We start from the raw sequence: 15225 nt of genomic DNA on the forward strand, positions 1-15225 counted from the left end.
ACGGTGTAGGGGCTCAGCTGCTGTTTGCTGGATGACTGAATAATTCACATGGGCCAGACTTGGTCTTGGAAGTTAAGGGGTACCTTTCCTGCTCCTCTGCAGATCCACGCCATGCCTCACCTGGGGGACCCAAACTGCACAGGTCCCCTGGAGAAGGCCTCACGGTGCTGTGAGCAGAGACAGGATGGCTGCTGGGTGACACGTGCCTATGAACACAGCTGTGTCAGGCATGCTATTTCCAACTGCTGACTCATCCCCTGGCTCCCACTTTCTCCAGTCACTGGGCCAAACAGGGGATCGGTGTCTTCACTCCACTTCAGAGCAGCTTACCAGAAGGCCTCCTGCTACCCATCCCGGCAGGGTTTTTTAAACCTTTCAAACTAAAGGTTCAGAATAGGCATTTGCCAGGTCCATTCACAGATCTGAGATGGCCAAGTCACTGAATGTCAAGGTTGGATAGACTCAGGTCACCTTCTCCTGCCGCCTCTGCAGTGCCCTGCACTCCCCACCTCTCCACTGTTTCATCAGGTGGCTGTGCTTTCCTCTGCAGTGCTGAGTCTACAGGGAGCCATCCCTGCTGTTATCACCTCATCCCCCTGGACCAAAAGCCCAGATGTGCCAGATAGCTGGCCAGGTCAGAGATGCAGACTGGATGGAAGCAGTTTAATATAGAGATTTAATATAGAGATTAAGAGCTCAGGTTCAGAGCCAGGCAGACTTGAGTTCAAATCCTAGCTCCCACACTCAGCACCCATGCAACCTTGAGAAAGTTACTCAACCACTCTGAGCCTCGGTTTCCTCATCTCTAAAACAGGGATAATGAGAATACCACTTCTAGAATGGCTGGGAGGACTAAACAAGTTAATAACCATAAAGTTATTATTGCAGTGCTTGGTATACCTTTCAATGTTAATTATTCAATAATAATTACTAAAATACATTCAAATCAATGTATCTCAGCAATTATTATTGTTGTCACTGAAGCATGCCTCATCCACACAGCACTTTCCTCAGACAGCCCCAAGGTGAGTTGGCTCCATGAAAGTCACTTCTACAGATAGCAGAAGAAGTCTATTTCATTTTCAAGAGCAAATCCAGGTCTAGGAATTTTTCTTTTTTCTTTTTTTTCTTTCAAGAGAGAGTCTTGCTCTGTCGCCCAGGCTGGAGTGCAGTGGCACAATCTCGGCTCACTGTAACCTCCGCCTCCCAGGTTCAAGCGATTCTCATGCCTCAGCCTGCTGAGTAGCTGGGACCACAGGCATGCAGCACCATGCCCGGCTAATATTTTGTATTTTTAGTAGAGACGGGGTTTTGCCATGTCAGCCAGCCTGGTCTCGAACTCCTGACCTCAAGGGATCCGCCCACCTCGCCCACCAAAGTGCTGGGATTATAGGTGTGAGCCACCGCTCCTGGCCTGGAAATTTTCTTTAGCTTCGTTTGGTGTGGTCAGCAGGTCAGCCAGCCAGGCTCCTCATTAGCACAGATTTCTGAACTCCAAGTTAAAAGAAATATATTGAGTCTCAAGCCAACGTTTCTGCATCCCTTATTCAGGATGGTGATCTTGATGCAGTGAGGGTTTCTCTTTGGTTTGGTCTGCAGGTCTCTGTGTCCCTGTGTCCTGAAGTTTGATGATAACTCAACAGAACTTGCCACCCTCATCGAATTCAACAAGAAGTTTCAGGTAAGCCGGGAAGGGTTCTAAGACTTCCCAGAACTGCTGTGTGATTTGATTCCTCTGTCTAGAGAACAAGTCAATGCTTCAGTAATTTTGACCCTGTGTGGGCGATGACCACTGACTAGTTTGCTGATTTTAAAACACCCTGAGACACAGCAGGGGCTGCTATTTGGTTTGTTTGAATTGCACCACAGAACCAAGTCCCTGAACACGAGCCACTGAATCTCAGTTCCTGGTCATTACATGAAACGAACATTTCCACTTGTCCATGGCAAATATGGATCATGGAAAGAAGTTTCAGAGTGGATCTATCCAGATCCGAACCTCAACTCTGCTCACTGGTTGTGGAACGTTAGACACTTGGGCAATGAAACTTCTCTGAACTTCCAGCTCCTGGGTGGGAAACGGAGGCTGAAAGACTTCCCTGCCTTGAGGGTCTCCAGGGTTCAGTGAGATAAGGTGCATTCCCTCTGCCCTCCACTCCGATAGAATGGATGTTCTTGGGGAGCACAAGGAGAAAGAAAGTCAGGAGATGATCTCCATATGGTTTTTTTTTTTTTTTTTTTTTTGTGAGACGGAGTCTCGCTCTGTCGCCGAGGCTGGAGTGCAGTGGCCGGATCTCGGCTCACTGCAAGCTCCGCCTCCCGGGTTTACGCCATTCTCCTGCCTCAGCCTCCCGAGTAGCTGGGACTACAGGCGCCCGCCACCTCGCCCGGCTAGTTTTTTTTTTGTATTTTTAGTAGAGACGGGTTTCACCAGGTTAGCCAGGATGGTCTCGATCTCCTGACCTCGTGATCCGCCCGTCTCGGCCTCCCAAAGTGCTGGGATTACAGGCTTGAGCCACTGCGCCCGGCCAGGAGATGATCTCCATATTGTGAGTTGTTCGTTTTAGTCCTTTCTCTAGCACATCTTTGACCAGAACAGCTGACTCCCTTAACGATCGAGTTTCTCCCCAACAAAAAATTTATCCAGTCACTCAAAGAGGACAATAGTAGGCCTTTCTTCTAGACTAGGCTGCAAACAGCTGCCAGAGTGGATCCATCCTTCCAGGAGTCCATGGACTCCTTGGGGACAGCACCATTTCCCTGCAGACCATTTTGGGGGCAGCTATACCTGCCAGGTGTATCAGGGCTCAGGGAAATGAACCTGTATTTATTATCCTTTGTGCCTACTACCTAGCACTCGGGATGACTCCCCAGCTGGACTTCCTTTATTTTATTTTGTTTTATTATTTATTTATTTATTTATTTATTTATTTATAATGAGACAGGGTCTCACTTGGTCACCCAGCCCAGAGTGCAGTGGCACAATCTTGGCTCACTGCAGCCTTGACCTCCAAGCCTCAAGTGATCCTCCCGCCTCAGTCCTCCAAGTAGCTGGGACTACAGGTGTGTGCCACCACACCCAGCTACTTTTTGTATTTTTAGTAGAGATTGGGTTTCACTATGTTGCCCAGGCTGGTCTTGGACTCCTGCACACAAGCAATCCACCTGCCTCAGCCTCCCAAAGTGCTGGGATTGCAGGCATGAGCCACCCTGCCAAGCCATACTTTGTTCTACTGTGAGCAGGCACCTGGGACTCTGGGGAGGAAGTCCCTGGCCCACATCAGAAGAGGGAAAACAGCTGAGGTTATGGCCATGAGAGCAACCCTGTTTCAATTGGGGTTATTGGGTGCATGCAACTAAAGTTCATGCCGTTTCTGGCTAATTTAAGCAGATTCAATATTTACACAGAATCTCTGACAGAGCTAGAGAGCTAGGGTCAGGAGCTAAGCCATCAGGAATCATGGAATCCTGGAATTCTAGGGGCCAAGCCATAAGGATCAAAATCAGGGCTGGATGCGGTGATTCACGCCTATAATCCCAGCACTTTGGGAGACGGAGGCGGGTGGATCACCTGAGGTTAGGAGTTCAAGACCAGCCTGGCCAACATAGTGAAACCCTGCAAAAAACACCAAAATTAGCTGGACGTGGTGGCACATGCCTGTAGTCTCAGCTACTTGGGAGGCTGAGGTGGGAGGATCACTTGAGCCCAGGAGGCGGAGGTTGCAGTGAGCCGAGATTGCACCATTGCACTCCAACCTGGGTGACACAGACTGTTTTTTAAAAAAAAAAAAAAAAAAGAATCAAAATCAGGGCCGGGCGTGGTGGCTCACGCCTATAATCCCAGCACTTTGGGAGGCCGAGGCGGGCGGATCAGGAGGTCAGGAGATAGAGACCATCCTGGCTAACACAGTGAAACCCCATCTCTACTAAAATTACAAAAAATTAGCCGGGCGTGGTGGCAGGCGCCTGTAGTCCCAGCTACTTGGGAGGCTGAGGCAGGAGAATGGTGTGAACCCGGACAGAGCAAGACTCCGTCTCAAAAAAAAAAAAAAAAAAAAAAAGAATCAGGCCACAGACCTGGTCCAGGGAAGACATCACAGACTCCACTGTCACTGCTGCTTCTAGGAACTGGATGCAGCTGCCACCTTCAGCAGAATGGATGTTTTGCCATCCCTGACACAGGCAATGATTGGTGAAGTCTCAGTCACGTACCTACGCCCTGGCTGCACGAGGGGTTGGGAAAGCAGGCATTCTCATCTTTTTTAGCTTCCACAGTGGGAGGCAGGCTGCTCTTTATGCAGTGGGGTCTTCAAACTTGGAAGTGGGTTCAGATGCTGAGCAGCCGAAAAGCAGGAGAAAGATTCACCAACATCGCGCTGCCGGCCTCTGCAGACAGGCCAGCTGTTCCCAGGCTGATCCTGGTCGCCACTGAGGCCCTGGTCTAGTGTTTTGGAGATGCCCACGTGTCAGCCGTGTGTGGCCATCACGCCCTCTCTCAGAATCATCTCACACCCTACTTCCCACAATAGCTGCGGCTCTCATCACTCTCCCTGGAGATGATCATTCCTATTAATAACCACAGTCACTCACTTGCCACTTGCCATGTGCCAGGGACTCTCCACACTATTTCTTTCCACTGCCAAAAGGCGTGTGGTTCCACCGTGAGCCCATCTGGCTATCCCCAGAGTAACCAGTAGCATCGGAAAGGACTTCAGAGATGGCCCAGGACTCAGCCAGCATCCTCCATTTACAAGGGGAAGCAAAGAAAAGGGAAGCAGCGGGCTGGAAGTCACCCTGCTAGTTCACAGCACCTCACTTCCTTCCCCTGTTCTGAGAGATGACCTTCTCTCCTTCCCTCGTGCCTTACTCAAGGCAGACACTGGCTTGGGAGGTCAGACATGAGACATTCCTGGCCTAGGAATTGACCCTGGGAAAACACAGTGTGTGGTATTTTCTGAAGTGACACCATTCACATTCCCAGGTATGTAACCCTGACTTCCCTCTCCAGCCAGAGTAATCCCGAGGTGGCAGAAACCCTGGTTAGCAGTGGAACGGCTGAGTCAGGCTAGAGTGGGAGCCGGAACTGGGGTAACAGGTTTTCCTAGAAGTGACCCCAAGCAGAAGCTGTGAGAACTACACAGATCTGAGAGCCTCAAAGAAGTGCACACACACCATGCACGGGCAATATAAATATACATTAAATTTTGATTCACCTTTGATTTTTCTGAACAACTGTAGGACAGAAATAAATTCTTAGGATTATTCAGAATGTCATTTAACCAAAAACCACCCCTCAAGTCCTTAATCAGAATAGCTTTAAAAGGAGTCAAGCTGGCCAGGCACGGTGGCTCACACCTGTAATCCCAGCACTTTGGGAGGCCAAGGCAGGCGGATCACGAGGTCAGGAGTTTGAGTCCAGCCTGGCCAACATAGTGAAACCCCGTCTCTATTAAAAATACAAAAAGTTAGCCGGGCGTGGTAGCTGGCACTGTAATCCCAGCTACTCCGGAGGCTGAGGGGAATCACTTGAAGCCGGGAGGTGGAGGTTGCAGTGAGCCGAGATGGCGCCATTTCACTCCAGCCTGGGCGACAGAGTGAGACTCTGTCTCAAATAAATAAATAAATAAATAAATAAATAAAGTCCAGCTGATAGACTTTTCTTACCTTTCCCTTTTCACAGACTGGCTCAAATATATGCAGTCGCAGCAGAGTTTGGGGCCAGGGGCTGAGATAAAGGCTGATCTAAAATGTAAATGATCTAAAATGTAAAATCTCAGTTGAGATTTTGCGGCAGGCTGATTTCACTCAACAGTCAGATTCTGTTTAATTCTGTGTTGGAGAAAGAGATCGATCAAGGACCGAGCAGTTGCAGAGAGGACCGCCTGACCTCTGTCCCCTTTTCCTCCTGCAGGAGAAGACCCACCAACTGATTGAGAGTGGGCGATATGACACAAGGGAAGATTTTACGGTGGTCGTGCAGCCGTTCTTTGAAAACGTGGACTTGCCAAAGACCTCGGTAAAGAAAGCAAGCATCGTGCATAAAGAGAATCCACAGATAGTGTGTGGCTGTTTCTGAGTGTCATTTACATGATCCAGCGTGTCTATAGCTGCCTCTCTTTTTCTACCTGGTGACCAGGAAGGATTGCCTGACAACTCTTTCTTTGCGCCTGACTGTTTCCACTTCAGCAGCAAGTCTCACTCCCGTGCAGCCAGCGCCCTCTGGAACAATATGGTAAGGTGGCTGCAGTAGGAAAATGCATCCTCCCTCTGGTAAGAAAAAGACTCCACAAAGCCTTTGGAGGACCTTGGAGGCCCATCGTGCAGGCCGTGTGATTCTGTGCACAGCAATGATAAACAAACCCCATCTCCTTCGTCCCTCCCTACCTCCCGCGCCCCTGACCTGCGTCCTGAGCTTTCCATTCTGACCGCCTCTTCCTCACTCCCCATCTCCCTGCCTCTTTGTTTAGCTGGAGCCTGTTGGCCAGAAGACGACACGTCATAAGTTTGAAAACGAGATCAATATCACATGTCCGAACCAGGTAGAATGGAAAGCACGTCCTTCTAGGCTCCGGCTCCATTGGGCTTCTTGGTTCATTTCATCCTAGGCCCTCACCCTCACCCCAGCTCTGCCTGCCCACCCACCCCAAACGCCCCATCTGGTTGTGCTGAGAGGGATGACCACCCCCAGTGACCCAGAGGCCCGGGAGCGCTTGGTCTCTGCATGGCTGGGAGCCCTCACACATGTCTAGGCTGGAGACAACTCTTTGAGGCAGGCAAGATGGGCATGGCAGCCACATCTACCTGTCATTCTGAAAGCTGAGGGCAGCGGAGAACTTCAAGGGCAGATGGGGCGGAAGGATCCCTTGTCTTCATATAGCCCCTGCCTCCATGACAATATGGGTAGAGCGAGGAACCAAGATCTAGATCTCTAATTGGGTGGGGGTAGGGGAGTAAATTGGAAGCTGGAGCTAGGGAAGGAAAAGCAGGACAAGCCCCCCATTTTTACTCACAAGTTCTCAGAAAGATTCTTGGAGCTCTGCAGCAGCTGCCCTCACCCCCAAGAATCCCTCTGTATACCCAGAGGGCTCCTAGGCTGACACTGGGAACCAGTGCACAGGGCTTATGTGAGGCAGGACCAAAATCATCTGACTTTTCTTACCTGGGCAGGAAGGGGCCATAGTCACTGCAGGGTGGGGTAGGCATGGAGTGGCAAGGGAGCCTGGGGAGTGGAGACAAGGGCTTTTTCCAGCAGAAAGAGGTGCATGGTTGCAAGAGGGGAGGGTGGAGAAAGGGAGGCAGCACAGCCATCCTCAGCCAACCGCGCGGGAGGTGGAAGGAAGACAGGCGCGTTCCGGTGAAGCATGAATTGATGCTCATTCTTTGTGCTGGGTTCAGGTTGCAGAGATGGCCCCCTGCATCTTGGGAGGGAGTCAGCCTGGTAGAGGCCGGGCTTGGGACACAGGGCAGGGAGGCTGCAGCTGTTTGTGCCAGGCCGACACTTATTGAGTGCTGGCAAGCAGAGAAGCGAGCAGAATTTGCTGCCGTTGCTCATCCCCGTCTCCTCACAGGTCCAGCCGTTTCTGAGGACCTACAAGAACAGCGTGCAGGTACCTGCCTCTTGCCTCCCCTTAACTCACCAGGCAATGGGATGGGCAACCCCTGGGCTGGGTCAGGCCCAACAGGACAGGGTGGGAAAGTGGGCAAGAATTCTAGATGGGCATAAAGGCCACACCTGACCTTCAGATGGGGTAGTGGGCAGCGTAAATGCTGTGGATAACAGCTGGAAGGCCTCCAGCCAACCCAGTCCCAGCTTCAGTGAGACGTAAGTGAAGAGAAATCCCCTCCTTGTAGAGCTGGTGCAGGAGCAGTAGCTGCTGTGGGGTGGGGTCATTTGTGGCTGCCTTGATTCTTGCATTGGACGGGGGAAGGGTCTGAACTAGATGAGTGGACCTCGACCTGTGGCCAATACTCAAAATCACCTAGGGTGCCTTCTTCAAAAGCCCCTTTGAGGCCCCTCCCCGGGAGTAGGACCCAGGAATCTGTATTTTTCAAAGCTCTTGGGATATATCTGATAGCCAGTTTTTCTGGTCCCTTTCAACCCTGAGATTCTGGGATTTGTTCTGTGCCCTTAGGGTCATGGGACCTGGCTGCCATGCAGGGACAGAGCCCCTTCTGCCTCGCCCCCTAACTCAGGTAAGCCCCCTATGGCACAGCAGGACCCAGGGCCCCTCCACAGGGGCTTCTATGCCAGTGAGTCATCTGAACTGACTTTCACACTCACTAAACGGCAGAGCGATGGCCAGTGCTTGCTGTCTGCCTGGGCGATCACCTGGGATGAGTCCCTGTTTTGCACCACTCTGGCTGGTGGTGACAGTATGCCCAGCAGGCACCAAGGCACCTAGGACCAGGAGCTGTCTCCTGCCCACCTGCACCTCTTAGAGGGAGCACAAGCGGGGGAGCCCTGTGAGCACACCCTTGGTGCCTCAGCACAGAGGTGGGCCTGAGTCCCAAGAGGAAGGTGGCTCTGTGGCCCCAGGCTCTGCAATCACTGCTGCCTGCAGTAGGGCCTGGAAGATTCCCTGGGCTCTTCAGAAGAGATGTGGGGGCAGAAAAAGGCCCAACATGACTATTCTCAGACTCTCGGTGGAAATTCAGAACCCACCTCCAAACGGGCTGCACGTCAGGTCCTGCACCTCGTCATGTGTGGTTTGATGCCCGTCTAGTTGTGCACTCAGGCCATGACTGGCATCTCCCACGACCACTGGCACTAAAATGGGCTCCTACTCTGCCCTGACCTCCCTCCCACCTTTCTCTTCTTTCTTCCCTCCTTCCTTTTCCCTTTGCCTCTCCTCCCTTTCCCCAGTTTTCTTCTTCTCCCTCCTTCTCCCTCTCTGCACCTCTCTTTCCCTCTCTGCACCTTGCACACAAGGTCCAGGATCAGTTGTGTCTTATGGGAAAACTGTCCTCACATAACTTTGCCTCCATGGCACTCTGCACGTCCAGCCCAGCATGGCCCTGTGCTCGTGCAGATTGTGTTTCAGATCTTGCTTGAAGCCAGAGGCACTAGAGTTTGACTGCAGCTTCCCTCCTACAGCCCTAAGTGTGTCCGCTTGTCTTTCCAGTGCATGCTCTGAGACCTGCAGACATCCAAGTTGTGGCTGCTCTGGGGGATTCTCTGACCGTAAGGACTCTTGGGCCCTGGGTGGTTTGGGAATAACTAGGTCAGCTCCAGATCCCAGTCCCCTTAACTTAAGGGCCTGCATGCCTGTCCTCTGCCTTGTCTTGCCCCTCTACCTGGCTCTGTCAATCCAAGAGCGTGCCAATGATTCGATTTGCGGCCGCTTTCTCAAACAGATAAAAGATGCAGAGGACATCTTTTTCCAGAGTGAACTGAATTGTCTCAGAGGGCAGAGATTTTGAACACCCAATAACACTTTTTTTAATGTATGTAAAAATATGTCATTTTGACTCAAAATTCTCCTAAACCTCCCTGTGCGGGTGCTCTTTTTCCTTTGGATTATGCTTTATAATCAGCTGAGACCCTCACATCTGTTTCTTCTTTGCATCTGCACGGAAAGCAGCAAGGACTCCTTAGTTGTGGATAAAGCTCTGCTCCTAACTTCCAAGAAATGAGGCTATTTTACTATCCCAGATCATCACTTTCCAGCAGCATGTCCAAAGCCTTGAGGATACCTTACAGAATGCCCCAGAGGGAAAGAGAAGAAACATGAGACCTAGGAGAAATCTGTCCACTGCAGTCCCTTAAGCCAATGAGCTCTCTCTTCATGCTCATAAAGAACTTAGGGGCGGCCGGGCGTGGTGGCTCACGCCTGTAATCCCAGGACTTTGGGAGGCCGAGGTGGGTGGATCAAGAGGTCAGGAGATCGAGACCATCCTGGCTAACACAATGAAACCCCCATCTCTACTAAAAACACAAAAAATTAGCCGGGCGTGGTGGTGGGCGCCTGTAGTCCCAGCTACTCTGGAGGCTGAGGCAGGAGAATGGCGTGAACCCGGGAGGCGGAGCTTGCAGTGAGCCGAGATTGCGCCACTGCACTCCAGCCTGGGTGACAGGGCAAGACTCCGTCTCAAAAAACAAAAACCAACCAAAAAAAAAACGTACGGGCATAACGCTGGGAACGATGTTATTAACACTCTCACATTTGTAAAGCACTTGAGAGTTTTCAAAGCAGTTTTTACAACTGTAATCCAGTTTGATCCCCAAAACACTCCCTGTGAGATGAGCAGGGTATGTCCTCAGCTCAGCAAGGAGGCAGCTGAGAGTTGGAGAAGGCACACAGCTGGAGAGGGAGGATGGCAGACTTAGAGCCGGGGGCTCCTGGTCCCGTGTCTGCTCCTGCCACCACGAGTGCATTGGGAACCCTCTCTTTGGAAGCCCTGCACATTCATGGCCTCCCTGTTCTCTGACTTGCTAATTTTCCTGTGGACTCTGGTATATTTTCAAAGGCTGGCAATGGAATTGGCTCCAAACCAGACGACCTCCCCGATGTCACCACACAGTATCGGGGACTGTCATACAGGTAATGTTAACCTTTGGCCTCTCCTGGGGCTCCCCCCACAGCAGAGATTGGGTGTGGCTTTGTCTCCTGTAAATATGTAAATCCCAGAGGTCGAAGACTTGGTCTGGAAGGGGCTTTCAGAAAGAAAAAGCTATATATTTCTGCAAAATGTGAACATTTGGTGAGTGGAGAGGATATTTTACTGTTGATAATCTTTTTTTTTTTTTTTTTTTTTTTTTTTTTTTTGATTGTGCAGAGAAAGTAAACCAGGGTTCTTATCAGACTCCTGGGTCAGCAAATCCAACAGGAAATGCACCAGAAAAGCACTAAATCCCTGAATCTTCACCTCCCTGCTTGCATGTATACGTGTACACGTGGTGTTCCTGCGTCTTTGTTTACTGTCTTTGTGTGTTTATTCATGTTGTCTTGTAGTTACACGACTGCCTTTACATATATATACACATCTACACAGAAAACCTCTGAAACCCACTGCACACTTCGAGAGGGCATGAGCAAGACACAATCACTATCAGCCATATCTTGAAAGATTAGCAATTCGACAAGAAGAAAGGGTGAGAAAGGGCATCCCGAACACAGAAGTGGAGAACCTCAGGGTGTGTCAGGCGAGCGGTTGCGTGTAGATATTCTCAAGTTTCTTTCTTTCCTAATAAAGTTCTCGTTCCTGTAGGCTTCAAAGTGGCGAGTAGCTCAGAATTTACCTGGGAAAACAACTAGAACTTAGCTGGCCACAAGGGGGCAACGTGCTCTTGAGTGGCGGAGCCAGGAGAACACCTTTGCTGCCACCTCCCTTTTCTTCTGAGTCAATTTGCTTCCTGGGGAAGTGACAGGGAGCAGGGAGGGGGTGATCAGGACTGTGATGGTTCTCTGGCCAGACCTGACCAGAGTCCCAGAGAGGATGGGTTTCCAGGGCGGGAGGGAGGCGCCATCACTCAGCCTGTACCACCCGCAATGAGGACTTAGCTTGAGGATATCAACCCCTCAAGAACAGAGGTCAGTGCCTTCCTGCGCCAAGGTCTCTGTGTTTCCACAAGTCCTTGGTCAGGTACCTGGTCCTAACAGGCTGCCACGGAACAAATCAGAGCCTCACTGACTCACCACTCTGCTCCTAATGAGGCTACGAGAGAAAAAAAAAAATAGAGGAGAGAAAGCAGAGCTTATTACAATCAAGAAAGAGCATGAGGTTGTGGCAGGCTGCCCTTGGTCTCAGCTAAAGAAGGCAATGACCTCATACGATAGCATGGGGAAAAAGAAAAATCAAGTAGACAAATCACATTGCAGGTGATAGACATGCGACGTGCACCTGGTGGGGCAACCTGGGTAAGTGAGGTGATGTGTCCAACTTTACAAACAGATCGACCAGCCGGGCTCGTGCGATTCACATATGAACCAGCAATCCTCTACTAAAAGTTTCTCTCTGCAGCAATGGGAAAATTCAGCCATTGCTCTGTTTCTTCCTGCAAGTGAAGTCCATTACAGCCTAATGTCTCAGTCTTCTAGTTCTAGCTCTAAGGCCTCAGGTTCAATGGCGGCTGTCCCTTTAAACCTTCATTTGTCCTAAATATTTCAAATAGCTTCCCCCAAATGCATGTATGTTAAAGATGGAAACTCTAGGTCAGGGTCTAAGACACAACTTGACACTTGATAGAATACGTAGACTACTGTGTCTCAAAGTGTGTTGCATGGAACATTAACTCCAGACTTGTTCCTGGAGAAGAGAAAATCCTTCATATTTGAGGGGGAAACATTACTATAGCCTTCCTCTGGGGAATTCATGTGTGTATTAGCATATTAAAGGCTCTGATAAGGCCAGCAATGCAGAAATCTATTTAAGTTTTATCTGTTTAGCTCAATGTTTCTCTTAATTCTGGAACATTTTCTTTGTTCATAGCACCTGTTAACATCTCCTGAAAGTGTTCATGTAGTAGACTTACCTGAGAAAAGCAATTTTTGAGCCACTAAAGCTTCTAGATTGGAAAAACTAGGCAATTAATGATACTACATCAATTAAGAATGCAATTTGAGCCTCTTCCCCCTAGGAAACAAAGTGAAAAGACTGGATCTCATGGAGTTAGGGGAGAAGTAGACCCAGAATTCATGGGGGGTGGGTGGCTGTGAACAGGACCTGCAGAAGAGGCTTGGCTATGAATATTTCCAAGGCCCCTTGACCTGTGAGATTCTATAGTGCACGGTTCCAGCTTTGGCCAGCTTAACAGTGTGGCAGACCTAGAGGTCTTGAGAGCATTGCCTTTTCTTCCACTGAAATAAGTTTGCTTGTTTGGGATCATTCAAAGGACCAAAATAAAATTTACCCCAAAAAATGCCTTTGTTTTATTAACTAGGGGTTCAATCTCACATGACTGAAACTCCTTCAACAAATGTTATTGAGCATCTACTCTATTTTTCTGTACACGTTAGGTGACGACAGATGACCAGAGCCCAGCCGTTGAGCTCGTAGTGTAACATAAATGATATTCATCTGAAGGGTCTAAGGTGGACTAGCTGTTTGATATGGGTCTGTTTCCTTTCACGTTTCACACAGTTCTGATCAAAATGAGAGTTTGAATATTTTTGCGCTTTTGTGTTTATTTATCACAATCCTTTTCTTCTCCTGGAAGTTTTCACTTTAAAATGAAGTCAGGGAGAGATTTTCATAGACTGTTAGTCTTGATCAGCCACCATACTTGTTTTGAAACGAGGATACCTTTAAACAAGAAATTACAGTGGGAAGTACTTGATACGTTTGTGTTTGCATGTCTATATCTTTATTGGAGGAAAAAAGGAGGCAGAATTAGAACACAGTGATTGGCGGAGGTATATAGACTTATAATTTCTTTTCAAATGCAAAATATTCTGATTGGGTGCCTTTAATCCAGAGAAAGAAGGATCAGAAAGCAACAGCTTCATGCAGAGCTGGAAAAGAATCAGATGCGCAAACAAATGCCCATCCACTGAGCAAGTTAGGCTCAGACATCTAATGGAAAGGTGGGGAGCAAGAACTGAGTGAAGGAGAAGGGCAAGATTTATGGCATCTGCCTTCTCTCTACCACCTGAATTGCTCGCAGAGCCTCTGACTTAAGTCCTTGACCACTCTGGCATGCAACAGTCCACTTCATTCCAAGCATTCCATGAATGAAGAACAACTATGACTCATGGCCTGTCCCTTAGAAGTCTCTGCTGGTAGGCTGGAAGCTAAGGCCATGTTCTTAAAATCCATTGGCCTGGAATAACATGCTGGGATTCGAAAAAGAGACAAGAAAAAGAACAGTAAATACCATATATATGAACATCAGATTTTGTTAAAATAGAAGTACTACGTCTGTGTGTCATACTCAATTTATTCATAAATGCATAAAAGGAAATAGGGTGTACCTTGAAGTTAGATTAAATGAAAATTAGATGGGGCATTGAAAGGTAGTGAGCGGCCACTCTTCTGAACCTTCCATTGGAATTTACCTGACTACTGGGCAGAGAAGAGCTTTATCTATTTTGCAAAGGCTTCCAGCTCAAGTTGGGTTTCAGTGACCTTTAGCAAGTTAACCCGTGTGCACCTTATTTTCTTACTGTGTAAAATGGACATAGTCACATCTACATCATTGGCTTGTTGGGAGATGTGAAATAACAGAATCTAGTGCATGTCTGGGCACGTAGTATATACTCAGCTAAGCATTCTCCCCCTGGATTTGGTAAGGAAACAGCTCTCTCATCTTCAAATCCTGAGTTCGGTAGGGAACCAATATATTAGGGAATTCAAAATTTTCTTAGAATTCCTCAAACACAAAGAGATGGGTCTGGCCCGTCTCAAAGGTGCTGATGGGCACTAAGAAGGGTGGGGGCTGCGCTTTTGTCAAGTTTCTACATTGATTCAACCAATCTGTCTCTCCCTTTCATTCACTGGCTTGCTCACACCCTACAGTTCGGGAGGGGACGGCTTCCTGGAGAATGTGACCACCTTACCTAGTAAGTAGCCATTTGGGGCTTGAATCTGTCTACTGTTCCATCTGTCTGGCCCCTTGGTTTCCCGAGAGTGCCTCCCAGCTAAGGAACAAATGACATCGGCCTCATGGCCCACTATTTAAGTAGGAGACAGGAGGCTATGAAAAAGCAGCCGAGGTGGGTAGAATAAACACTGGATTTAGAGCCTGGAGATCTGGGTTCAATCCCTGGCTCTCCAATGTGCTTGTCAGGTGACCTAGGACAAGTTACCCACTATTCTTAGCCTCGGGTTTTTCCAAGAGGCCCAGGAGGTGCTGAGACAAATTAGGTAGTGACCCTTCAATGCACTGTGAATTGTATTAAAAATGTATTTTTAATGTAATTTAATTGTATTAATACAATTTAATACAAGAGTGAGAGGCTCTTGCCACCCAGGCCCACATAGTCATCAGGTCATTTCAACTTAGGGTGGCTCCAGCTTATGTCCAGGACACACACTGCCTCCCTGCCTCTCCCCAGGAAGCATGAGGATGATAACACGGCCCACTTTGGGGTCCTAGGTCCCACGGTACCAGAGAAGCTATCCTGCTTTCTGTTCTGAGCCGTCTGCGTTCTGTTCGCCCTCTCCTCTTCCAGATATCCTTCGGGAGTTTAACAGAAACCTCACAGGCTACGCCGTGGGCACGGGTGACGCCAGTGACATGAATGCATTCCTCAATCAAGCTGTTCCTGGAGCAAAGGCTGAGTACGG

General features: G+C 49.0%; 1 protein-coding gene across 2 annotated transcripts in view; it reads left to right on the top strand.

The window, feature by feature from the left end:
- PLB1 (phospholipase B1) overlaps window positions 1-15225 on the top strand; it is a 150255-nt gene that overhangs the window by 90081 nt on the left and 44949 nt on the right. For both annotated transcript variants that reach the window (XM_025353883.1, XM_025353882.1), the window contains 10 exons: window positions 1600-1681; window positions 5912-6016; window positions 6137-6232; window positions 6468-6539; window positions 7569-7607; window positions 8133-8193; window positions 9123-9181; window positions 10468-10541; window positions 14455-14498; window positions 15111-15219. In XM_025353883.1, the coding sequence (XP_025209668.1) occupies window positions 1600-1681; window positions 5912-6016; window positions 6137-6232; window positions 6468-6539; window positions 7569-7607; window positions 8133-8193; window positions 9123-9181; window positions 10468-10541; window positions 14455-14498; window positions 15111-15219 (741 nt within the window). The remainder of the gene's footprint in view (window positions 1-1599; window positions 1682-5911; window positions 6017-6136; window positions 6233-6467; window positions 6540-7568; window positions 7608-8132; window positions 8194-9122; window positions 9182-10467; window positions 10542-14454; window positions 14499-15110; window positions 15220-15225) is intronic.

This window comes from Theropithecus gelada, chromosome 13 (assembly GCF_003255815.1).
Source record: "Theropithecus gelada isolate Dixy chromosome 13, Tgel_1.0, whole genome shotgun sequence".
Taxonomy (NCBI): domain Eukaryota; kingdom Metazoa; phylum Chordata; class Mammalia; order Primates; family Cercopithecidae; genus Theropithecus; species Theropithecus gelada.